The sequence below is a fragment of the Panthera uncia genome (assembly GCF_023721935.1).
Source record: "Panthera uncia isolate 11264 chromosome D3 unlocalized genomic scaffold, Puncia_PCG_1.0 HiC_scaffold_8, whole genome shotgun sequence".
Classification (NCBI taxonomy): domain Eukaryota; kingdom Metazoa; phylum Chordata; class Mammalia; order Carnivora; family Felidae; genus Panthera; species Panthera uncia.
This window is the reverse complement of record NW_026057586.1, coordinates 73976345-74001917: the sequence shown is the minus strand read 5'-3', so window position 1 is coordinate 74001917 and position 25573 is coordinate 73976345. Positions and strand designations below refer to the sequence as shown.

General features: G+C 49.3%; 1 protein-coding gene across 5 annotated transcripts in view; it reads right to left on the bottom strand.

Moving 5' to 3' along the window:
- Positions 1-11670: 11670 nt before the first annotated feature.
- Positions 11671-25573, bottom strand: part of CORO1C (coronin 1C) — a 90963-nt gene continuing 77060 nt past the window's right edge. For all 5 annotated transcript variants that reach the window (XM_049619202.1, XM_049619206.1, XM_049619204.1 and 2 more), the window contains 7 exons: positions 22797-22978; positions 21467-21586; positions 20278-20382; positions 18190-18335; positions 15688-15745; positions 15340-15585; positions 11671-14159 (listed from right to left, as the gene is read on the bottom strand). In XM_049619202.1, coding sequence (XP_049475159.1) covers positions 14040-14159; positions 15340-15585; positions 15688-15745; positions 18190-18335; positions 20278-20382; positions 21467-21586; positions 22797-22978 — 977 coding nt within the window. In that variant the 3' untranslated portion in view covers positions 11671-14039. The remainder of the gene's footprint in view (positions 14160-15339; positions 15586-15687; positions 15746-18189; positions 18336-20277; positions 20383-21466; positions 21587-22796; positions 22979-25573) is intronic.

Sequence of the window (25573 nt, the reverse complement as noted above, 5' to 3'; positions counted from 1 at the left end):
TCACGGTTCGTGGGTTCGAGCCCCGCATCAGGCTCAGGGCTGACAGCTCGGAGCCTGGAGCCTGCTTCGCATTCTGTGTCTCCCTCTCTCTCTGCCCTTCCCTCTCTCTCTCTCTCTCTCTCTGTCTCTCTCTCTCAAAAATAAATAAACATTAAAAAAATTTTTTTAATGGAAACTGGAAACCCAGTGGGTGTTCACCACTGGGGCCTCCATCCTGGAAGGGACCAGAAACTCTCCCGGTCTGCAGAGACAGGGAAACTGAGGCCCCAAAAGGGGAGGTAAGAATGTTAGAACTTCCCACCCTTCCCCAGCAGGTTTGGAAGTAGCCAGCCCTCAGGAACAGGGACTGAGAAGCTCGAAACAGACCCACGTTGGGGCTGGAGGCCACTCTCAGGTTATAGGAGTTCCAGATCAATGTTTTAGCCCGCGTTCACAAGCATGTCAGAGACAGGACAGCCCCTCCTCTGGGAACAGCCTTGGGTCCCCACCCCTCAGACCAGCTCATCCTGAACCAGAATCCATTACCAGATCCACAGTTCTGACACCAGCAGTGAGGTCCTGAAGATGCAGAGGACAAGGGGAGGGCGGTCTCCCTTCCTGGTCTGCCGGAGACCGACCGGGTTCTGGGGATGCAGAACTTTCCGGCTTAAAACTGGGTATGTCCCTGGCCCCTTCCAGGCCAGGGGGCCAGGAGAGCCGGCCGTTTGCTAAACTCTGAATGGGCTATCAGAGGCTGTTACCCCCACCCGCGGCGCTGGGGTGGAAGGACTGGCCGAGGGGGCAGGGCTGGGGGGGGCAGATGCAGACCCCCACACTCCCCAGATGTATCCCTTCCTCCCCCTCCCAGATGCAGCCACACGCTGCTTCTCTAGAGGGTCGGGCACAGCCTGGGGAAAAGGAAACTGTACCTGGTCCTTTATGCCATCTGTGAGCTTTGCAAACCATCTGGGAGCAGTGCCCTACAGGGGACAACTCGCAAGGCTGGGGAGCGGGGCGGATAACTGGCCTCGTACGACCTGTGTGACCTTGGGCAAGTCGCTTCTCTCGAGCCTCTGGCTGCCTCACCTGCAAAGCCGAGCAGTACAAACGCTTACCATGTTCCTTGGCCTCTGCCACAGGCCAGACGCTGCGCATCGTATCGGCTCACGTACTGCCCAGAGCCGTCTTTGGAGGTGGGGAAACTGAGGCTCAAAGCGAGGCCGTGCCTCGCTCCAGGTCACACAGCGTCGGCGGCAGACCCAGGTCCGGGCAGCCGGAAGAAAGCCCAGCCCTCTGTCTCGGCGCCTGGCCTGTGATCGTGCTGGCTGAAGCGCTCTGTGTAAAAAGGGAATAACCGGGGGCCGGCAAACACTTTCAAGGGAAGACTCGCACTGCTGAGCGGACCTCGCAGAGGAACAGACGTTGCTAAGAGCGCTCCGCCTCGCGCGGTCTGTGCGGAGCCCATAAAGCCACATCTCATGGCACCTAACACCTGTGAGATCCAAGCATTCAGAGTGAGCGGGTTTCCACTCCTGCAAGTGGGGCCCCGAGAAACACTCCCCAAAAATGCCTTCCGAGACGGGAGCAATTATACTTAAGGTGAGAGAAACGGTGGGGAAAAAGCAGACCGGTCCCACCCTCACGGAAGCCTGCCCCCTGATGAAGCGTGAGGCAGGTGTTAAAGTCACGCCGTGCAAAGCGCTCACGCCTCGTTAGTGGAAAAGCAGGGGTGAAGGTGTATAAAGAGCAGAGTCGCAGCAGAGGGTGGGTGCTCAGCGGAGGCACTGAAAGAAATGCAGGGCTCATCTCTGACTGGCCCAGCGATGGGTGGCTCTCCTCTTGCCCGTAAACCTTCCTTCCCTATATTTTTAAACAGAAAAATAGACATAACAATCTACATGTTGACCTTGTTATCAAGAAACAGAGATTTTAAGCAAGGCCAGGACTTTATAGACACCCTAGATTTCAGAATGACTAGACATTTGCTGCCTTGGTCTGTCTCCACCCTTCTGGGGTATTCTGGGGACGGCCCTACCCACGCCCCAGCCCTGTGTTTCTCGAGGCTTCCAACCGTGGTTTCCTAAGGCCCCTTGGCTGCAGCAATGGGCCAGTCAAGTCACTTCCTCTTATGCTCCTCAGCCTGACTCTGAAGGATTCTCCAGAAGGGGTTAGAAACCCACTCAGACATCATAGACTAACCGCCCCCGCCCAGAGGGCAACTCCTTTCCCTATAACAGGAGCAAGGGGCTTTTTCTGCAAAGGGCCAGAGGCTAAATCTTTTCAGCTTTGTGGATCTGTCTCAAATATTCAACTCCGGGGGCGCCTGGGTGGCTCAGTCGGTTGGGCGGCCGACTTCGGCTTAGGTCATGATCTCGCGGTCCGTGAGTTCGAGCCCCGCGTCGGGCTCTGGGCTGACAGCTCAGAGCCTGGAGCCTGTTTCAGATTCTGTGTCTCCCTCTCTCTGACCCTTCCCTGTTCATGCTCTGTCTCTCTCTGTCTCAAAAATAAATAAATGTTAAAAACAAATTAAAAAAAAAATATTCAACTCCGTGGTGGTAAACATGGAAAGAGCTGGTCCGTATGTAATGAATGGGCGTGGCTGTGAGCCAGTAAAATTTTCTTTGCAAAATCAGGTGGAGAGCCAGATTTGTCCCACCAGCTGATCCCTGACCTAGAGAAATGAAGAGACACTGGCTATGGGGAGAACCGAACTGGAATAAGAAGTGACCCACCAGGTCCCCACGGATGGACAGAATGAAACACGGGTCCCCCTCAAGACTAGGCTGCTGGCTTTCTCGGCGCAGGGCACATTTATTGAGCCCTGACAAATGCCAGGCACTGGAATGAGCCCCACCTAAGACAGATGCTATCCTTGCCTTCTGGGGGCCTTCAGATTCGTGGCCAGGCCAAAAGCCACAATCCAGGGTCACCGAATATAGCCAGGTGGAGAGCACAGGTCTGAGAATGAGAATTGGGTCCTTTAAGCTTGCTGCGTGGCTTTAGGCAATTCACTTGAGCTCTCTGAAAAACGGTCTCATCTGGAAAACGGAGGCGTGAATGCTTAGTGCAAAACAACGCAAGGAATCAGTGAAAGTCCAAGAGCATGTTTTTTGGGCTGCAGATGTAGGCAGAGCCCAGTCGCCTCGTCTCTGACTCCCTGGGTCTCCCCATCTTAAAACTTCAGAGCGGCTACAGGTCTCCGGCCCCCAGTCCTCAATGGAAAATCCTTGCTCCAAGTTCAAGAACAACTCTCTGCCTGTGCAGGATTCAATGGCTCCCCATTGCTTTTAGAATAAAGACTCAAATCCCTGACATGGTAGCCAATGCCTTGCCCCCCCTCTTCCTCTCCAGTTCATCTCATCCACATGCCGCCTTGTTCCAGCACCTTCTTCTAGTTCCTCTCATGTTTCCTCCCGACACAGGACCTTTGCACGTACAGTTCCTTCTGCCTGGAGCATTCCTTACTGCTCATCACCTGAGTAACTCCTACTCACAATTCAGACCCAGTTCATGTGCCATCTCCTCAGAAAAAGCCTTTCCTGACCGCCGGCCCCGCTCTGTGATCTCACAACACTGTGCCCCTCCCCGACGCACATGTGGTGACTTGATACATCTCTCTGTCTCTGGAAAGCTCCAGAAGAAACCCAGGCCTCTTTTGGCCACTGTCGCACCTCCTGGGCCAAGCACAGTGCCTGTCGTATAAGCATAACAACGGCTCACATTTACCAGGTGCTTCTTCATGCCAGGCACTGTCCTAGGCGCTTGACATATTTGTCACAATGATGCAAATTGACAGTTTAATTTGTCCCAATTGCCTCACAAGGTAGGTAGTATTAGCATTCCCGTGTTTGGATGGGGAAAAAAAAAAAAAAAACACCCAAAGCCCAGAGAGGTTAAGTAACTTGCCTGAGGCCAAACAGCTAGGAAGCGAAGCAGGAGAGCCAGGGTTTAAACGCAGGCTCTCTGATTACTGAGCCTGCGTTCAATCAGAGTAGAATAAATATACAAATTATCACAGCCCCTCCTGGAAGACGCTGCCTGTTGTGATTGGTCCCCACCACTTTACAACACCATGTGATCTGCTGGGGTGTGAAGGAGCTTGCAGGTCAGCAAAGCCAGCAGGTGTGAGGTTCCTCTCACTAGCCTGGGGACCAAGGGCCATTTGTGGGGGGGGGGTGTGTGGAAATGTGCTGCAGGGGGTTAACTAACCCGTTCCCGCTGGAGCAACCCCATCTTAAAGCTCACTGGGTCCCGACTTGGACAACAACAGACTGCATATCCAAGCAGCCTACAGCCTCCTTACTACTTGGACGCCCCCTAAGCGGCTGTCCGTGCACGAAGGGCAATTTTGCTTACATTAGCCGCTGCGTGAAAATGCTCGCAGCCGCCACGTGATGGTGCTTCCCATCAGCTTCGCGGTGGCCTATCCGGGTTGCACTTTGCTCCTCTCTTCTATCTGGGCGGGGAGTGGAGCAGGGAGGGGACTGTGCACACCAGTGACAAGTTCACGGCGACGAAGTTCTAGAGACACAGAGGGAGCTGCAGGTGACCAAAGCCAGCAACGCTTAGCTTCGACCTGGTATTTGCCAGGCGTAGGCTGGTCAACTATGCGCTCAGCTAGCGAGGAAAATGAGGGGGAAAAAAAAATTAAACACTCGTGGAATCCTGAAATTTCATGGATGGGCACGGACTGTACCTGACAGGTATAGCCGAGATCCGAAAAGCCATTTGGAATTTGCTGGGAACTCACCGTGGGCACCCTCCGTCCCCCAAAGATGCCCATTTCCCTGAAAATGGGGAAAACCGTGGGCAAGGTGGGGCCGCAGCTCTCCTAGAATCATGCCTGCCTTCTAAAGTGGCCATTCTGCCTCCTAGGAAGCTGAGGCTCAGGGAGGGGCCCCGGGCGGATTTGAGCCCAGGTTGGCCAGACCAGACCACAAAACCTGCAACTTCCTACTGAAGCATCCAGCTGGCTGTGTGGCCTGACCTCTCTGGGCAGCACCAGGAAATTACCCGTCATGGGATCCTTTGTTCAAATGAGAGTAAAGATCTCAGAGAGCACAGAGCTGCTCTAAGGAAAGGCGGGGGCGGGGGCGGGGGAGGGGCCACCCTCAACTACCTGCCCGCCCCCCCACTTCCCCAACACACACATCCTCTTTGATTGAAGGGAGGGCTCACAGCTGTGATTTGCCGATTTGAACCATCTAAAAGGGAAATGGCCACTTGGGGGCCCACCGCAGCTGGGATGCAATTCCCCTTCTCAAACGGCGGCAGACCCTTGGGGAGCCCTGGATTCTGGCTGTCACTCTGGGCAGCTCCGGGATGAAAGGCTGCAGAGTGAAGCTGTTCCTCCAGAGAGACGAAGAACAGGGGTTCCCCAGGGTTCAGTGGGTCAGCTTTGATGCCAGCGGGTGGTCAGCGCAGGGGCTGTTCCCAGACCCGGAAGGCCAGAGGGTAATCAAGCCTAGAAATGTGCTCCAAACTCAGGGATTTTTTCCAACAGTAGTCGCTGAAGGGATCAATGCCTCCAGCACCCACCCCAAGCACAGGGCAGGGAGGTACAGTGATGGAGAACTCCGGACTCAGACCTCACGGGGCTCTGATGATGGAGAAATACCGCCACGAGGAAGGAGTCTTGGGTGCAAACTCCTCTCTAACTGGCTTCAATGGCAATAGGATTCCTGGGATAGCTGTTGGCACTTAAGGTTAGAAACGTAGCTGGATCTTATGCGTGGATTTAGGGAACTCAAGGGACCCAGAAGCCCCTTCTCCATCACCACACACCTGCTCTGCCTGCTTGCTCCCTCACATCCCCAAATCCCAGGCCTCTGTGAAGGGAAACGTGGATTTGGCACCGCTGGAGGTGGCTCCAAAGGCGGCGGCGGCGAGGGGGGGGGGTGGGGGTGGGGGGTGCTTTGGCCCAGCCAGGGGTCAGCGGTGCTCAGGGGAGGGGCATATCCTGGAAGCAAAGTACTGCCATGTGGACCGTCCAATAGATGCCCCCACCCCAGATCGTGTCCCTAGTTTCATTCATTTATTGAGCAAATATTTCTTAATACAATATGCCAGATTCCAGGGATAACAGTGAATGAAAGGTGTTCCTGTCCTGGGGGAGTTTACATTCGCTTCAGGGGAGACGATCTGATCTGATCCGATCCGATCCGAGTCTCCACCAAAGGTGCTAGGTCTTCGTGGAAATAAGGTGTTATGGGGAGGGGGGCAGGGGAGGGAGAGCAGTGGTGAGCCTTGCAGACACTGGGGTGGGGGGAGGATGGGTGGTCTGGAGAGAGCAGTATGTGGGAAGCTCAAAGGCAGGGGGTCTCCTGAAAACCAGGGGACATCATCAGAGGAGGTCGGGGAGGCGACGGGGCCAGCCAAATGTGGGAATCTCAGCTTTTGTTCCGAGAGGAGACGCCATGGAGGGTTTTGACTCCATAAATACAGGGATCAGCAAGCTTTTTCTTAGTGGGGCGGATGGTAAACATTTTAGGGTTTGTAGCCAGTCTCTGGTTGCAACTAAATTCCGAGGGTGTAAGGCAAAAGCAGCCGTTAACTGTGGCTTAAACAAATGGGCGCGGCTGTGTTCCCATGAACTTTATGGACATTACAACTTGAGTTTCATATGCCTTTTACTTGTCACTATTCTTTTTTAAAGCCCCCCCCCCCCAATCATTTAAAAATGTAAAGACTATTTTTCCCTTGTGGGCTATCACAGAAACTTTCAGAGGGTTGGATTTGGTCTGTGGACCTTACTTTGTCCTCATCTGCCTAATACCTTAAAAGGTTATTCTGGCCACGGTGTGGAAGACAGACTTATTAAAGCAGGGAACAGGAAGCTTGGTTTAGAAGCTCTGACAGTTTATGTTCATTTTACTGGGCCAATGGGGGTACCTAGATTATTTGGTCAAATATTCTGGGTGTATCTGTAAGGGGTTTCCAGATACTAACATGTGAATCTCCAGATTGAGGAAAGCAGAGACTGCCCTCCACCGTGTGGGTGGGCATCACCCAATCAGGTGAAGGCCTGGATAGACCAGACAAGGAGAGTAAGGGAGATCCCCTTGCCCGACTACCTTTGAGCAATGATTTTTTGTTGCCTTTGGACTCAAATGGAAATATCAGGCCTCTTGGGTCTCCAGTTTGCTGACAGGAGACATTGGGACTCGTCAGCCTTCAAAACCGTGAGCCAGTTCCTTATAAATGAACCTTTTTCTTTCTGTATATGTACACATCCTATTGGCTCTCTCTCGAGAACCCTAACGCAGAAGCTCGGTCCACATTAGGGATGACAGGGCCATGGACTAGCGGGTTAACAGTGGCAGTGTGAGAAGCAGCTGGAATATGGACGTATTCTAAAGCTACAGCCAACACGAGTAGCTGGCGGAACGTGTGTGGGATACGAGAGGAGACAGGAATCAGGTGGGGTGGGAGGCAGGGGGCAAGTCAAGGGAGCTCTCATAGACGAGGCTGAAGAGCATGACTTCGTCCTAGAGACAAGGGGAACCACTTGTGTCCCCCTCAGAGATCTCGACAGATTCTGTTTTAGAAAACATCACTCTGGAAACAAAAAAGGGAACAGGTGGGTGGTGTTAGAGGAACCAGTTACGAGGCTCTTCCTACAATGGTCTGGTCTCTCTACAACGGGAAGTTTCTGGCAGGTGCACAGATGCCTACATGGGATTCTCCACCTTGCCATTTTCTATGGCACTTTAATCCACTGCTCCTTGTAAAAAGCGGCCAGGGTGCCAAGAACTCACTTTACTGTCTTGAGGGACGCGTGTAGTTGAGCGTGGCCAGAAGCAGCCCAGCAGTTTCTTAACCGTGAGGTGCCTTTTCTATCTTCTGTGACCCAAGTATCATCTAGGCGCGGAAACGAACCTGCAACAACTTCCTGTTATTTATGGGGCAACTTCCCAGTTCTCAGACCTATCTCCGCATAGCCCAAAAGCTTGGATTTTGTTGCTGAAATACTGATGGTTGAGGTCTTGACCCTCAGGGCACCGAGCTGCGGTCCGAACACCGAACAGCTGGACCACTTGGTCATTTGCTCAACTACAATTTCCTCTGGACCTTTACACCCTCACTGGAAAAGTAAGTATTCGCCCAGTGAATGTCAAGACAAACAGAACCACGTCTAGTTGGCGGCGGGGGCGGGGGAGGGGAGGGCGCGGTTTGGAAGTAATGAGAAGACAGCAGGTCTGTGAGGAAGGCGGGGCCTGCTGCCGGGGACCAGAGGGGGCCCCCAGGGGAAGTGAGGCTCAGCAAGTCTGGAAACCCACCCTCTCAGCTTCTGCAGCCCCTCAGGGCCCCCAGGCGTCCTGTGCGGGGTCCCCTTGCCACTGTGATCTATCGGCATCACCTGAACCAGACGGCAGCTCACAGCACAGGCACCACGTGAGCCTCTGCGACACTGATGACTGCTGGACCCTCAACCCGGAGCCTTCCCGACACCGGCAGCCGCCCACTGGGCTTCTGTCTGAATCATTTCTCTCCAGCGCTGCTGCAGACCCCCACGTCATCCTTTCCAAAAATATTCAGTCTCTGAGACCCGTGTGAGGAAGCCTCTCCATTTAAAACAAAAAACGAGGCACCCAGTGGTTTTGGTAACAGAAGAGATCTTCCTTCCCAAGCTCCCGAGTCGAGCAAGCTGCAGTGGATTCGAACTTTCCAGTCACCGGAGCGGTGTTCCTCATCCAACACTACGCCCCCACCCCCCACTCCCCGTGTACTAGCCCTGGCTCTTAAAATCAGTTGTCTTACCTGGCTGCGTTTCCACACAATAAAGGAAAACTACACTGAATTGCAAAGATTTCAGCAGCTTGTCTAAGCTCACCTTCCTCCACATTTCCACCGACCTAACCAACTTAGCGGCCACCTGACCCTCGAGGACCACTGGATCTGGAGCAGTCTGTCCCTTCGTCTCTGTCCCACCTTTTCCAGAAACTTGCAACTGGGGGAACAAAGCTCACTATGCCTAGTGACTCCTAGCACTGTCTGTCCTTCCACCCCTGTTGCTGACAGACTCAATTCCCAGGGGCCAGGAGGGAATGCTACGGGCACATCAGCACAGATCACCCCCTTCGCAAACAGAGACAGCGGCTGGATCTGAGATCAAGCACATTACACGAAATATATTAGATGCATTAGATGGAAATATACTTCATATCTTACTGGTTGAAAATATATTTCCCAGGTTCCATGACCTTCATTTTTTTTTTTTTTGACATATTGAAGTCTCATGTAATTTCACTTTAACACAGCCAACGTTATCTTTTCCTTTGTGATTTAAAACGTTTCCCCCCAGACAGAAGTCTGGGTGGAAAAGGGCTTATTTTTTCTTCTGAACTTGAAAATAAAGTTTCCTTCCGTTTAACTACTGACTCTATCAGGAATATACACTGGTATCGTCGGGTGGCTCTGAGGAGTCCCTGACTCCAGAACTGGTCATGGCACGCCATCATTTCCTGCCCCACCCCCTGCCCCTGTTGATTTAGGATGTTTAGGATCCCTGTTTCCACGGATTACAAATTCATCACTCATACATTAAAAAAATTTTAAGTTTATTTTGAGAGAGAGAGAGAGAGAGCGTGCGTGCAAGTGGGGGAAGGGCAGACAGCAAGGGAGAGAGAGAATCCCAAGAAGGCTCTTCGAGGTCAGCACAGAGCTGACAGGGTGGGGGTGGGGCTCGATCTCACAAATCATGAGATCATGACCTGAGCCGAAGTCAAGAGCCGGACACGTAACTGACTGAGCCACCCCGGCAGCCCATACATTAATTTTAATAACTTGTTTTTTATGTCTTAATGTTTATTTTTGACACAAGAGACCGAGTGCGAGCAGGGGAGGGGCAGAGAGAGGAGGAGACACAATCCAAAGCTGGTTCCAGGCTCTGAGCTGTCAGCGCAGAGCCCGACGTGGGGCTCGAACCCACGAACCGTGAGATCATGACCTGAGCCAAAGCCGGACGCTTTACCGACTGAGCCAGCCAGGCACTCCTTAAATGTTTTTTTTTTTTTTTTTAATGTTTATTTTTGAGAGGGAGAGACCGAGCATGAGTTGGGGAGGGGCAGAGAGTTGGGGGGGGAGACACAGAATCCGGAACAGGCTCCAGGCTCTGACCCATCAGCACAGAGCCCGACGTGGGGCTCAAACTCACGAACAGCAAGATCATGACCTGAGCTGAAGTCGGACACTTAATCAATTGGCCACCCAGGCACCCCTACTTTTAATGACTTTTGTCTGGGAGTAAAGACATTTGTGTGAGATAGAAAATTCAGGAAAATCTAAGTCAAAACTACCCACCACTGGTACCTCCACATAGAAACAAGAAAACTTGGGTTTATTCTACATGTAAATACACACTGTATATGCGTACGGCCTCAAGAGGGCTTGTGGAGAGCAATCGGTCCTGGGCGGTTAAAGTTAACCAACCCTGCTAGACTAATCTTCCCTCTTCTCGTTCCTGGAGAGTTCTTCTACCAGTTTCCTTGGGGCACAATTCCCAGAGGTGAAGACCCTGGGCCAAAAGGTAAGGACATTCAAGACTCCAGACGGACCTTGTCACACTGCCCTCCGGAAAGGTTGCACCAATGTGCAAATGCCCCCTTCAGTCTTGCAGGAAAATGTGAGTGTCCGTGGCCACGACTCACGGTCGAGTCCAGTGACGGCTTCGGGACGTTCTAATGTGCTAGCAGAAGAGAAGGGCCACTTAGAGTTAACAGATTCTTAACAGCCAAGAAAAAGCTTTTCTGGACACACAAGGCCGAGACCAGCAAGGGAAGTAGCCTTTCAAAATACGGAAGTTCTCCCTTGATGGGGCCTGGCTGGACGTCTGGGGCGGACACAGTAACCTTTAGGTCTCTGACCAAGAGGCAAGGCAGCCAAAACGAGAGAACGTCGGTCGTAAACACCTCCCAGCACGCGTCTGCCCCCTGACCGTGGGCACCAAGGGGCACAGACAGCATCTGTCGTCGCTGCTTCCTGCAGCCACACGAGCTGACCACGAACCTGGCTGCTGTTCTCACCGACCGCAGCAACTTTAGGAGAATGTATTGGGGGCGGGGGGGGGGGGGGCGCACTTCACGCCAATTATTCATGTTTACAAACCTCTGGAAAACCCAAACGGTGGGAAACTCTGCTAAAATCACTGAAATGTCCTGAGACGATATCCTGGTGTAAAAAGGGAAGCTGCCAAAGGCCACGAGATTCAAAGGACCCTGAAAACCTCCCACTGGAATAAAAGTCACAGCTAAGCCGAGAGGACTGTACTCCACCGAAGAGCACGCTTCCAAAAGCGCCGCCAGGGAAACAGCGAAAGCGGCAGCCACTCGGCGAGGGCTCTCCGTGTGGCCGGGCCCAGGTAGCTCCCTTCCAAACCACGCGGAAGCCTGCGTCCCTCCTTCAGAGCAGGAAAAGGGATGTCTTGAGATTAGGAGATCTGCCCCAGATCCCACCTCCGGTAAAGGCCGGAGGCAGGATTCAAACACGCAGGCCCGTGGGGGTCTGGCAGGCAGCACGCTCTCCGCTCTACCCCACTTGACGTCCCCGCTTTGCCGGCGCTGAGTGGCTCACCCACACTTCCCCTGTACTCACCCTCAGAGAGGAGACGGTCGCCCGGCCAGTTCCACGGAGTCAGAGGAGCTGTGCGCTGCCCCAAAGACAGCCGAAGGTGCGAAATAAACACGGACACCGTTTTGTAATCAATGATTTTTTTATCTTTGAAAATGGAAGCAAGTGTTTTGACAGAATACTATGGCCGCTCTATAAGAGCCGATCTAGGAGCAATTCACTGGTTTTCCTCTGGGATAGCACGGCTTTGAAAAGAAGAAGGAGAAAAAAAAAAAAAAAAGACAAAACAGGAAAAATAATCCACAAAGCTTCAGGCACCGACTCTGAGCCTGGCTGGGCATTCGTTCATTAAATAAGTCATAAGCTAAAATCACTAAAATCAGGGTAATTTCTCCTTGCCCTCTGTCTTCTCTTTGAACCATGTTCCCTATGGTGTTCCACCACTATCAACAATTTTGTTTACTTTAATTTGTCAGAACCTTAAAACACTTCTCAATTTAAAAAATGAAGGTCCTCAGCAGATTACGTCGATAAAGAAACATGTACAGGTTTGAATAGAAGTCACTGTAATTATTGTTTTCTTTACATCTCATTATCCACTCCAATATTAAACACACACACATACACACACAAAACCACACCAAACATTCAGATGCCCTGAAACTGTGGAGACAGCGATCCCAATTCTGGGTAAAAACACGGTACCTTTCCTACGCAGACATTAGCCCCAGCTCGACTGCGCGTTCCAACCCAGTGTCGCCACACTCCGCCTCCATCCTGGTTCCCTGTTACAGATGCTCCCAGCCAGTTCTTCCCCACACCGGCGGGAGCATGCGCAAGAGCCCCCGGGCGGTCCCAATGGCACTCCACGTTTCATGTTCGACCACGGACACTCAGTCTTTCCCAGAGATTCTTTAAATCTTGTTCCTCAAGCATGCAAAATGAGAACATGGAAATGGAGAAGTTCTAGCTAACCTAGGAATGGAACAGGTATTCAGAGCTCAGTCGCTGGCCCCTGAATCCAGGGGAACCTCTGCGCTTTGACACAGCCTCTGTGTGAGCTGGAGGGGCAGAGCAGGCTGGTTTGTGTGGAGGGTGCAAAGGGACAAGTTCGTACACATTAAAGCTACAGCAGAGGCCCGTGCTCCTGGTCTTGCTTCATTCTAGACTGTTCTCAGTCTCAATAGTCAATAGCACCCTCTGGCCTTCATCTCAGCTGACTGTGGAGAGGGCCGAGGCAGGAAAAACAGAAGGACTGTCTGGGGGAGCCCTGAGAGAGGTGGCTGCATCTGTGACACAGAGGGGAGGGCAGGGGCTCTGGGGTGCAGAGAGAGCCATTTCTGCCTCCAGCACAGCACAGGGTCGGCATGCGATGTGCTGGGAGAGCAGAGGGTCCCGTGGGGGCACACTCCCCCCTGCAGGTTCGCTCGGCCTACAGTCCCCTACCACACTCAGGAGCAAGACAGGCTGCTGAAATGGGCAAGAAGGAGCACTCCACAGTGGCTTCTGTGGCCTCCTGTCCCGGGCACCCTTGTCAAGTATTGACCGAAACCTGAACTATGACGTTTAAAGTGATCAATGCAATAGATTCTACGTGTATAACAAAACTGCGGAAACACACGCTAGTTTAGGTTAGATTATAATCATCTGAAGCACAGGATAACCAAGAACTGAAATTCCATTCTGGTACAACCACCCAGTTTCTAGAAAAGAGAAAGGAAAGAAAAGAGACGATACAATAGGAGCTTTTTTGATCAGAAGACTCCGTGAAAGGAGAGGGGTGGTGACGTGAACCCACGTGATTTTTCAAGTCTTCCTTCTGTACAGTCATGAGGATGACCGGGTTTTGTGCTGCAAACGAGCCAGCACCATGAGGCTACTGCTCTGATTGTTCTCGGATGAACGTGTATACAAAATAATATCTTATCTTCATTTAGTTTATAAACATACACAGTGCTGTCCCTTTCAAATTAAGGAGGAAAAAAAAAAAAAACCACACACAAATACTGCAAAGTAGCAAAATACAAGGGCGGCGGGCGGGGGAGCTACTTTTGGTTTTGGCAACGTTAAAAAAAAAAAAAAAAAAATATAAAAAGCAATGTGGCATTGGTCCCTGTTTATAAAAAAAAAAAGAAAAAAGGTACTTGGGCACAACACTGAATCAGAATTGGTCGGTTTTCTAAAATTCAGAATATCTGGGATTTTAAAAGTAGCACTTTTGTCTTTTAAAAGTTCGACAAGTCACGTAACACTTAAAACATCAAAAAAGCTTTCTGATAAAAAGCTCAGCTTTTAAATCACATTTTGTTTCTGCAAATTTGGGAGACGAATTGAGTTCTGACTGGAATGCGGCCCGTGGCTGGTTGACACGGGCCGCTGACACGGAAGGTCCCCAAATGGCAGTGCCTCCCTTCCGCCCTCCCTGGGACCACGCCCACAACCGGCTACCACGAAGAGTTCCTGCTCCCATTTTGGGGGTGGGGGGTGGACCTTCAGGCGGCGATCTTCGCCATCTGCTGTTCTAACTTGGAAATGCGCTCGTCTTGATTGCAGATTGTATCTTTTATAGATTTGATCTCTTTTAAAATCTCATCCAGCTTGGCTTCATTTTGCTAAGAAAACCAAAAAGGGGGGAGAGGGTAAGAGGTTGACTAAAATGCACTCAACGAAGTTCACCACAGTTGAGAATGTATAGGCTGCGCAGTCTCATTTTCCACTTTGGATGTGGCCAGGCACCGCCACCAAGTTGGGCCATAGGAGAGTCCCGGCTGCTGGTCAGCCCACCTGCCGCCCCACAACAGAGCCACAGTCCCGCAGCGCTGCTCCTCATGTCCGTGCACTTACCCGGACTCAGTCTCAGGACAGAAACTGTGGGAAGGGACCGGTCCCTTCACGGCTGCGCCACAGCCTGGCCACCCGGTGCGATACCATCAGGAGTAATGTCTATGTGGCCTTCTGGAGGCTGCCGAGCCCCTGCCATCACCCGGGGAGGGCCCTTCTTAGGAGCTAAAGCCCTTGCCCTGCTTGCTAACTCTTCTAAAGAGGCCTCAGCCTCTTCCACGTGGAACGGACCCTGTTGGAAACCCTGCAGTCCACGGCATCTGACGTGGCTTCCCTAGTTATGGCCAAAGTGCCAGCTCCTCCGGGCGCTTGGCCTCTTCGTTCCACTTACACCTTCTCACTGACAGTTCACCGACCTCCCTCTGGCCCCTGGGATCCTGTTCCACGCCCGCCAAGTCCCCTTGCCGCCTCCTCCCTGGCTAGACCCTGCTCTCCTAGCAGCAGCATCCCCAGTGGCCGTGTGGGCCCCCGATGTCAGGCTTCGGCTCCCACCGCTCCACTCAGATGGTTCTTGCCAAGAGGTCCAAGATCATCTTCGCTAAGTTGCACTCGTCGCCACACGCCTGTGTCTCTGGAACACTCAGCAACATCTGGACGCTCGCACCACTCTCTTCCCCTCCCAGGACCCCCTCTTCTCGGCATCTGTGGCCCCACGCTCTCTTGCTTCATTTCCACCCCAATCAAAGATGGACGTGAACGGTCTGGGGAGACACACTTAAGAAAACACCCAAGCAGCTCCTGTGCACTCTCTTAAAAATGGTCGCAGACTGACTTCTCTCCTGGTCATTACAAAAAAACGAAAACAAAAACCCCAAAAACAGCTAATGGAGCCAAACTTAAAAATGTTATGTGGCCAAGGAGGTTCTTAGAAATAGTCATGTTTTCATTCACTGAAACAAAGCCCTGAGCCAGCCAAGCGCACCGTACCCCTCAACCTCAGGGGGTCCTTACCACACTGGCTGTGTCCGGGGTTTTCTTGGGGATGTTGATCAGGTCACACTTCTTATTTGCAGTGGGCTTGCTATCCAGAATGTTCTTCTTGACCACTTTGAGATCCCGGTTTTTGCCAGGAATGTATCCATGCTTTAAGGAGATGAGGACTGGATCTGCATTCTTCCCCTCAAACCACTCCTCTGCCTCCAGCGCCGCTTCGGGCCCTGCTGTGTCAGGATACAGGTCATCCTGGAAAAGGTCCGACTACAAGAGACAGTTTGGGAAAACCCTCGGTTAAAGAAGAAGAAAGACCTGACATGTGAAAGTCTTTGAAACACAAATTTGCCTAAGAAACTGGGCACTTACTTTCCTTGGAACCGTCATGATAATAGGCTCACACTTTCTCTCATGAAGTTTGAAGAATCTTCAAGGGGGAAATAAAGGCAAAGTTGTATTAAGTGAAATAAGAGGCCAAGTCACAGGCTTCATAACAATTACTCTCCTGTATGGGATACGACATGCTCTGCCTAGCACCGCAGCCGATCCACCCTGGGGAGCAGGTACAATCTGTGTTCCCGTTTTCCAGATGAGAAAACAGAAGCCAAGAGGAGCTATGCTAGGAAATGGTGGACTAGAAACAGGAACCAGGAGTTGAGGTCTATGCTGCTGGGACAGTCAAACCCCCATCTTCAGGGCTGAGCAGCCGTGGTGGAAACGCCACCACCGCCGATGATTCACTTCTGGAACAATGACCAAGTCAACAGACAGGAGAGAACAAACACCTGACATGAGATTAGCATCCACGATTCGGATGCCAGGTCTTCTGCCAACTAGAAGTGGCTGAACATTTGTTGGCATAAATAGGATTTTTAAAAAGGAAAAGAAGATAGGCGCCTGGGTGGCTCAGTTGGTTGAGCGTATGACTTCGGCTCAGGTCATGATCTCGCAGTTCGTAAGTTCAAGCCCCACGTCAGGCTCTGTGCTGACAGCTTGGAGCCTGGAGCCTGCTCCGGATTCTGTGTCTCCCTGTCTCTATCCCTCCCCCACTCATGTTCTGTCTCTCTCTGTCTCTCAAAGATGAATAAACGCTAAAAACAAAATTTAAAAAAAAAAAAGGAAAAGAAGATAATCCTAGGATTACAATTTTGGCATCTATGCAAACCGCATCATATTTGACACTCAAGAAAAATTTGAAATTATCCAAAATGTGGAAAGACTAGGAACATAAAGCACGAAACCTCTGCAGTCAGCAGAGTGGTAAAAAACAAAAATAAAAACAAAAACAAAAACCAACCAAACTGGCCTGGGTTTGATGTCCAGCTCAAGTACTCAATGTATTAATGAATGCTCAGTAAACGTTTAATAAGTAGGAGGTATCCTGAATGATTATGCTTACAGGTTTTTGACTTTTAGATGACAGTAAAATAAATGCTTTCCCAAGTACCAGAAGCACTCTCAAGTTTGGATTCAATCTATTTTGAACCACATTTTGATGAGTTTGGTTTAAACTATAATTCTGAATTATCTTTCTTTCACTACTCCAGCTACAGAGAATTAAGTATATTTAAAAATGAGGGGCGCCTGGGTGGCGCAGTCGGTTAAGCGTCCGACTTCAGCCAGGTCATGATCTCGCGGTCCGTGAGTTCGAGCCCCGCGTCGGGCTCTGGGCTGATGGCTCAGAGCCTGGAGCCTGTTTCCGATTCTGTGTCTCCCTCTCTCTCTGCCCCTCCCCCGTTCATGCTCTGTCTCTCTCTGTCCCAAAAATAAATAAAAAACATTGAAAAAAAAATTTAAAAAAAAAAAAAATATGAAACTTAGAGTAATTAACTTAAAAGATGTGCTCATTATTTAACTGTATGACCAAAACAACAGAGGTAGGCAGATGTCCACAGAAATGTAGTGTTGTACAAATGTGCGGTACGGTCACCGGCCCAATAGCGTGGCGCTAGTCATCCTGTTGCTCAAAACGGCCAGTTATTCATGGGGCACCCGGGTGGCTCAGTCGGTTGAGCGCCCGACTCGGTTTCGGCTCGGGGCATGATCTCACGGTTTGTGGGTTCGAGCCCTGCGTCAGGTTCTGTGCTGACAGCACGGAGCCTGCTCGGGATTCTCTGTCTCCCTCTCTCTCTGCCCCTCCCCTGCTCCCGTGCGTTGGCTTTCTATCTCCCCCTACCCCTCTCTATCCAAAATAAATAAATAAAGCTTAAGAAAAAAGTTTTTAAATGGCCAGTCATTCGTGAGTCTCACAGAGTATCTCCTGTTGACTAGGAGGAGAAAAAAGCCTACCCTTTGGGAAGACCACTGGCATTATGCAATATAAAATTTTTTAAAAATCCCTAGTAGTATAGACAGGCAGCAATTCTATAACATAGTTGCATTTCCTAAATCAAGCTAACCCAACACCCAGCTACTGGTCTCTGCCTTCTCTAATCTAGGGTCCGTGAGGTCCACGATCCAGTTTGGAACATGTTTGTCCCCACAGCGGGCAGGAAAACCATCTATTCGGTCCAACTCAGGGGCAGGCTAGCCCCCGCTTGCCTCCCAGCAGACACTGGCCACAGCCTCGGCCTGAAGACGAGAGATGGAGGTTTCGCTAGGTCAGTACGTGTGCAGTGCGCCTTGGCTGAGCCACGTCACTGGTGCTTCGGGCCACACAGTCTGAAGCACGGTTCCATGACACGATTTTGCAAGTTCTTTCCTGCTCTAAAACTCTGTTTCTCAGTGTGGACAGGAAATGAGAAACCAATTCCGCAGTGCAACGGAGGGGAGACGAGACTGCGGCCCTAGGGCATTACCGGCAGCTGTATCACTCTGGTGTAACACGCGGGGCACAAACAACCTGCGTATCTTCCGGTACCGGCTCTTTACCTGGCGATCTCACATTTGTTAACGTCAAGTCCCCTCTTGGGCATGTAGCCCATCCCTCTCTGAGGCTCCTTGCTGCTGAATGTGTTGAGGTAGTGGACATACGGGGATTCATCTGTGATCTCAAAATAGCGGATACTGCTGTCACCCTACAAGAAATCAGAGAAAACTTCGCATTGAACGTTACCTGAAGCAGCTGGATGAGGTGGTGTCTCTCTCCCCTGTCAACCCAGCACTGACTGGGACTTGGCCTCAGTGGCCAACCTTCGCTTCCTCTCCAGAGGGAGAGGATCTGATGGGTGCCCTTCCTGGCAAAGCCCTCACTCATCAAATGCTAGCATGTCTTTTAAATGGTCTCCTCCGCCTCCTACTGGAGGCTCTCCACTGAGCCCGGACGCCAAGTCAGAGTCAGGGCAAAAATGTGAACGCCTCCGGCCCAGCAACTGCATCGCAATTCAACTTCAAAAGACAAAGTCTAGGGGGACCACGGAGAGGGCGAAGACTGGCACAGAACGGTGTCCTTTGCAGACCTGAGGGCGCCAACCCCGGACAATCAAGCAATAATAAAAAGTAAGATTTGTAGAAGAATGAAATGTTAAGAACAAAGAGTTTTTAATCATCCTTCATTAATAATTAATTCACAGTTCATAATAATTCTTCATTCATAATGAAGAAACTCACTAAAACATGAGTATTCCTTAACTTCAGAAGACAGCGCTGTCTTGTTGCAATGTATCAAATTCCAGGATAATTTTTCTTAGAAAGGGCAGATGGTTTTGGAGGTCGGAAGCGTACGCGAGTGTCTCTAAGCAGAACTAGCTGTCCCACAGTTACGCCACCTTGAGCGGCAAAGGCAATGCTGCCTGCTGGAGGGGAAACGTGTGTGTATATGCGATCGTGCCCTTCCAAGTGTCTCGGTTCTCATGATTTCCACTTGTTTCAATAACGTAAATATCTAAAGTGATGGTAAACAAGCTAAACACAGACTGTTCCCTGTGTACTGAAAATAACTTTCCACCTAGCATTGCTAACATCTGGGTAATCGCTCCCGTTACTGGTTTTGATGCAGTCTATGGCAGCTGTGAACATCTGAAAATGACTCTCAAGGAAACAGACAAGATCCCGGGTTCGAAGCAGCTGATGGAGGACAATGTGAAGCAGCGCTCAGTCAACTATGAGAACCGAAACATGTCTGGCTTTACTCAGCAAGGGGCTATCTACACAGGTTTGGGGGAAATACAGCAACAGCTTCAATTTTGTTAATTCATTTATTTCAGCTACAGAAAGTCTAAGAAAAATTGAATCTACAGAAGACTAAGGAACATTAAGGTTACTGCCCACTAAAAAAAAAAAAAAATTAATAATAATAATAATAATAATAAAGCTAGCAAACACTGTAGTTAGGTGGACATCATAAGGCAGGAGGTACGCTTTTTGATTTTAGTGTGGGGTCTTCCTATAACAACTGTCACCTCCTGACACTTTAGTCAGGCCACATACTTTCAAGCCCAGGGCCCTAATGCTGAACTCCAGGGACAAGAACCCCCTGGAGAGTCTCTGAGACCTTTAAAAGCTCCTATCCAAAAAGCGCTATTCTCTTTACAGGTCCATGGCACGTGGTAATAAACACCTAAATGCCACTCTAGGGCTACCCAATGGACTTCAGCATCAGATGCGGCAAACTGGCTGCTTGTTCCTGATACCATTGGAGAGGATCTAAAATCCTCAACCACACAGCACCAGAGGTGAAGAGACACCGGGGTGTCCTCTTTCTCTCACTAGAGTCCCCAAGCGAAGACATTCCTGCCAGTGTTCACCCCAACACCCGAGCCCCATCCCTGCTGTCCTCAGGAGTCCTAAACATGGTGTGCTATCACCACGCAAATGACAGGCTCAAAGGGTCTAGGCTCAAGACCTAAAACACACCAAGACACACATCCGTCCTTATTTTAGTTTAAGACACATACACAAATCATCTAAATTAGACTATTAATATGATACAACGCATTGCCCAGCAACTAAATCTCTGAAGGATAAACTTCTCCTCTTACAAGATTAAACTGAATATAAAACATTAAAATGACTGTTTACCTTTCCACATAAGTAAATGATACTGGTGTCAGGGTCATAGAAGGGCAGCAACACCCCATTGCTAGTGTCCATTTCATGAAGAGCGATTGGTTCCTGCATATTTTTCTGGGAAAAAAATACAAAGATCTGTATCTATCTATATACTTGTATATTCACCCATATTTTTACAAGGTGAATCATTATTTTATTAAGTGAGCCATTTCCTAGAATAATGCAAGTCTGAACGATGCACATATATAATATTCATACATGTAAATACCAAAGGGATACTAAATGGTATCCAACCCACTGAAAATTGTGCCCATTTGACAACCTAATCAACGCACACATCTGTGATTCCATGACAAAGATGAGACAGTTCTCTTTTCTGACTATTTTCTGTTTTAAAAGAAATTTTTCTGGGGCACATGGGTGGCTCAGTAGGTTGAGCGTCCAACTTCGGCTCAGGTCATGATCTCGTGGTTTGTGGGTTCAAGCCCCACATCGGGCTCTGTGCTGACAGCTCAGAGCTTGGAGGCCTGCTTCGGATTCTGTCTGTCTGTCTGTCTGTCTCGCTCTCTCTCTTTCTCTGCCCCTCCCCCACTCACACTTTCTCTCAAAAATAAACATGAAAAATGTTTTAACATTTTTTTTTCTTAACATAAATACGTGCTCTTTAAAGTTACAGAAACACTGTAATAATCATCCCATATTCTACAATCCCACAATCCCACAATCCAGTGGGTGGCAGAAACAATTGCCATTTTGGTCTGCTTCCTTACACACACACACACACACACACACACACACACACACGCACACTGAGATTGTACCATATATACAGTTTATTTTTCACTTATGCTATTAATGTTTTCCTAAGCATGACTATTCTGATTTCAACATTTGGTCATATTCTTTATAAAATAAAGCTCAGAACTTGGTTCCCAAGTCCAAAACACCGTTTCTTCGTGCATTCTTTGTAAAAAATACAGCCAACACAGACTACTTTGGAGTGTCAAGAATGCATTTTAGTAATACGTTTAGCAATAAGTCTCTAGTGAGGATGAGCATGTCACATCCAATTTAAGGCAGACAGGAGTTCAGAAAACTACACTAAGAATCCTATAATCTACTTACCCCCTCCAAAGACCTGCTCAGAAAGAGAAAGCTCAGTGTAATAAGCCAGTGGGAAGGCTGGGAAGGGGCATACCGGATTCCAGAGAGCCAGCTGCCGCTCACTCATGCGGCTGAAACCAGTGGTGAAGACATTCCCGTCAGCCAGAAAGATGGCTCTCATGGGTCTTGCTCCTTCGTGTGCTTTCTCCTTCTCCTGGGAGGCAAAGAGCAAGAGGCACATTATATTCAAACTGCGAGAAAGAAAGGTGGAGTGGGGGCTTATACACGGAATCCAACCCATGCCGCCATGCCATTCATCCTGATTGCCAGGTGTTTGCCAGGTGTTTGCCAGGTGTGTGTGTGTGTGTGTGTGTGTGTGTGAGAGAGAGAGAGAGAGAGAGAGAGAGAGAGAGAGAGAGAGAGAGAGAATTAACCACTGCTCCTCCCAAAATGAGGAAACAAAGAGACACTATGTAAGTTGGCCAAGGTCCCTCAGCTAGTGAGCAAGCAGAATGCCAGGAGTTGACTCAAAAGCCTCACTCTTTCCACCATGCCCTGCTGCCAACCCAAGTCCATGCTGCAAAAAGAAAACACATGAAAGGACTCTACCAGATGTCTGTTTCTCCAGGGGATAACCTGAAGACTGGATATACCCTATGGTTTCCACCAATTTCGCAGGACACAGCGAAGTCTAGTTCAGTGAACCCCTTCCTTTACTCATTTGTTCCTTGAGAGTGCACTAGTAGTGAGCCCTGAATGGTTCTAGTGGAGAAAGCACTTTGCACAGGGCCAGGCAAGTCCCCAGTGCTCGACAAATACGAGCTGTGGCTGTCACCCAACTTAAGAAGTAATACTGCCAAAGGACCAGCACATCCCAGAGAAGGGGAGACGCAGGACATTCTGGGGTCCAGCACCTACAGCTTCAACCCCAGCTCAAGTCCCAAAGTCTTCTGTCATGACAGGTGACTTGTTGAGGCCTAGTCTGGGTGGAAGAAACTAAGACACAAGCTGATAAGATACCCGTGGCATCTCTGTAAGGTGGTCTGACAATGGTTGCAGGAAGGGGCGGGGATCAATGAAGCAATCAATACTCAGTGCTAAGCCAGAAACGCAGTGAACTATCTGGGTTAGCTGATCTAGACTGGTAAATTCTTAAGGATTCTAGTGAACCAATAAAAACTTTGTTTCTTTGTGGGAAATGGTCACCAAGGGAGAGGTACGGCTTGTGTAAATTGTGGGATACACAACTCTGAAGTGTGACCGGGAGGAAGAAGCCTGTACAAGCCTGTGCGGATTCACGGTCCGGCGTCTGCAGTTAGGCTCCACGGAGCGGGCGCGAGGCCTCTGCCGCCTGCCTTAACAAGCAAAGCTCGCCCTCGCCCAAGTGCGACAAACACGGGCGGCTCTGCCCTTCGCATACTCACAGCAACAATCTCTTGCTTCCTAGGATCGATCACTCTCACTTTCTTGTCTTTGGAAGCTGTGCAGATCAGACTGCCGTTCCGGTTCCAGCTTACATTGTAAATCATGTCCGAGTGCATATCGTCCAGGTTTATGAGGGCTTCCCCCGTCCCCACATTCCAGATGATGATGGCATTGTCACAGCCTGAAAGCAAACAAAACCATGCTCCTCAGAGATGAGAAACACCCATACAGCAGCGCGCTTATGAAAACTAGGAATACAGCAGGGAGACACAGACACAGGAAGATGCTGATCGCGGGGAGGCCCTACCTTATTTTACTTTTATTTTTTTTAATGTTTATTTTTGAGTGAGTGAGTGAGTGAGAGAGAGAGACAGCCAGAGAGTGGTGGGGAGTGGGGGCAGAGAGAGAAGGAGACACAGAATCTGAAGGAGGCTCCAGGCTCTGAGCTGTCAGCACAGAGCCCGATGCGGGGCCTGAACTCACAGACCTCGAGATCATGACCTGAGCCAAAGTCAGACGCTCAACCGACTGAGCTGCCCAGGCGCCCCGGGAGGCCCTACTTTATTGGCCGCTAATTAAAAACCAAAGTGACAAAGAAAAAACACATGCATATAAAAGAAATGTATTAAAGGAAAAACATCGTTTGCTCCATTTGGTTTCATATGAAACACACAAAAAGTAACAACCAAACAAAGAACTCTAAGAAAACAGAATCCTATGTTTTTTAAGAGCTAATGGGCTGATGGACCCCGAGTGATCGTGTGTTTCCTTTTCTAGTAAAACCAACATCAGAAGGAATACGACTTATTTCTTTTCCGGAGGAAATAAAAATGAAGAGTTTAAATGACTGTCTAGAGCACTCAACAAAAATGTGACACAGCACGTTATTCAAATCAACGATGCTGTAAAACATGGCCTCACATTAAAGGATGACCCAACCATGTGCTCACAACATATCCTCATCTTTAAAAGGGGAGAAAAATAGGTCAAGGCTGGGCTGATCTGAGAAGCCCAAACTGTAATCAAGTAGGCATGTGGATTTGGAAGCTGATCCCCAAAGAGGCCACAATGCTGGCTCAGCCACACCCCTCTGTTCATCAATTCCACCTTCCTTCAAGCATCTGCCCCAAGGACCCTGTAATAAGTGGCACCATTTGTTGCTTCCAGGACATTAGTTCAAGGATGAAGTAAATAAGGGATGGATATCCTGAAGGTAAATTCTTGCCAGTAGGCCAATTTTACAAGCACTTCAGAAAAATGAGCCACTGATATCCAGGCACCCAAGCTGTCTAAGGGCCAGAAGTAGAAGACTGTAAACAAACTTGTACGACAGTAAAGCTGGAGCTAAACCCTAGGATGAGACTTGACTCTCCTCTGTCTTGCACACCACAGGCCAACAGGTAACTTCAGCCACCATGGATAGATCACGTAGTCTTAAAATATACACAACACAGCAATTAGCCATTCTCCTCTGCTTGTAAAAGGCAGAATGGGGAGAGTCTGCTGACAGTACCCTATATTTGACCTCAATGAGAAGGGCGGCAGGAAATTTTCCATGATTGGCTTCCCTCTTTACAACTGTTTTCTCTCCTTACTGGACTGAGTTGAATATGAGGAGAGTTCCCACGTATAGTCACTTGTGACTTAAAAAAGGAGAGAATTCTAAGTAGCATCTGTTTTGAAAAGGAGTCCTTGGTTTCAACAGGTACATGTGGTATTAAGTTTTTAAATTTATTATATTATAAACACCCTCTATTCCCAGTTAAAAACTCAACTGCCCCCTTCCTTTGTACTGGTGAGGGGAAAGATTTTAAAAATTCTACCATTCACATTAGTATTTCTTTTTTTGTAAGTCAATTTTATGAAAGTATGATTTACATACAGTCCAACGCCCCCATTTTTAGCATACGTGTGCTAAATATTGACAAGTGTATATATTCATATGTGTGGCCACCATCACAATCAAAATATAGAACTTTTCCATCATCCCGTGACGCTCCCTTGTGACCTTTGTATGGCTTCTATAAGAGACAAAATCTCAAACTGGAGACAAAGAGATTCCTGCAGGGTAAAACGTGGAAACTACTCAAGTGGCAAACCAAGAACGCTAGATCTTGGTTCGGGGGTTCACTGTAGTGCCGTCCAGCAGCGTAAAAACACAAGCCAAAACCTCCATGTCCAGAAATAGGGGACTGATTACATAAATGAAGATGTCTAGACAATGGACTATCACTGAGGTCGTTAAAAATATGATAGGAAAGGGGGAGCCTGGGTAGCTCAGTCAGCTGAGCGCTGGACTCTGGATTTTGGCTCGGGTCAGGATCTCACGGTTTGTGAGATCAAGCCCCACATCCACTTCTGCGCCTGCTAGGGATTCTCTCTCTCTCTCTCCCTTTTCTGTCCCTCCCCCACTGATACTTGCCCTTTCTCAAAATAAATAAATAAACATTTAAAAAAATATATCAGAGGAAGAACATTCAATGGCACATGGAGAGGACTACAGTGTACCACTAAGTGCAAAAAGCAAGTCACAAGTAAAGTGTCTGAACCTATCTTTGTGGGAGACATCACTCAGGTATGTGCAAAAAAGTACCTTGTGGAGCGAAACACAGACATGGTAATGATGTTCCCTCTGGGCGGGTGGCAGGATTACAACTGATTTTTATTTTCTCCTTTCGTTTCTGTATATTTTCTATAACATACATGTACTACTTGTATAAGGAGAAAAATGAAAGTATCTTTTTAAAGGAAGGAGGATATTTGCCTCACAGGACCA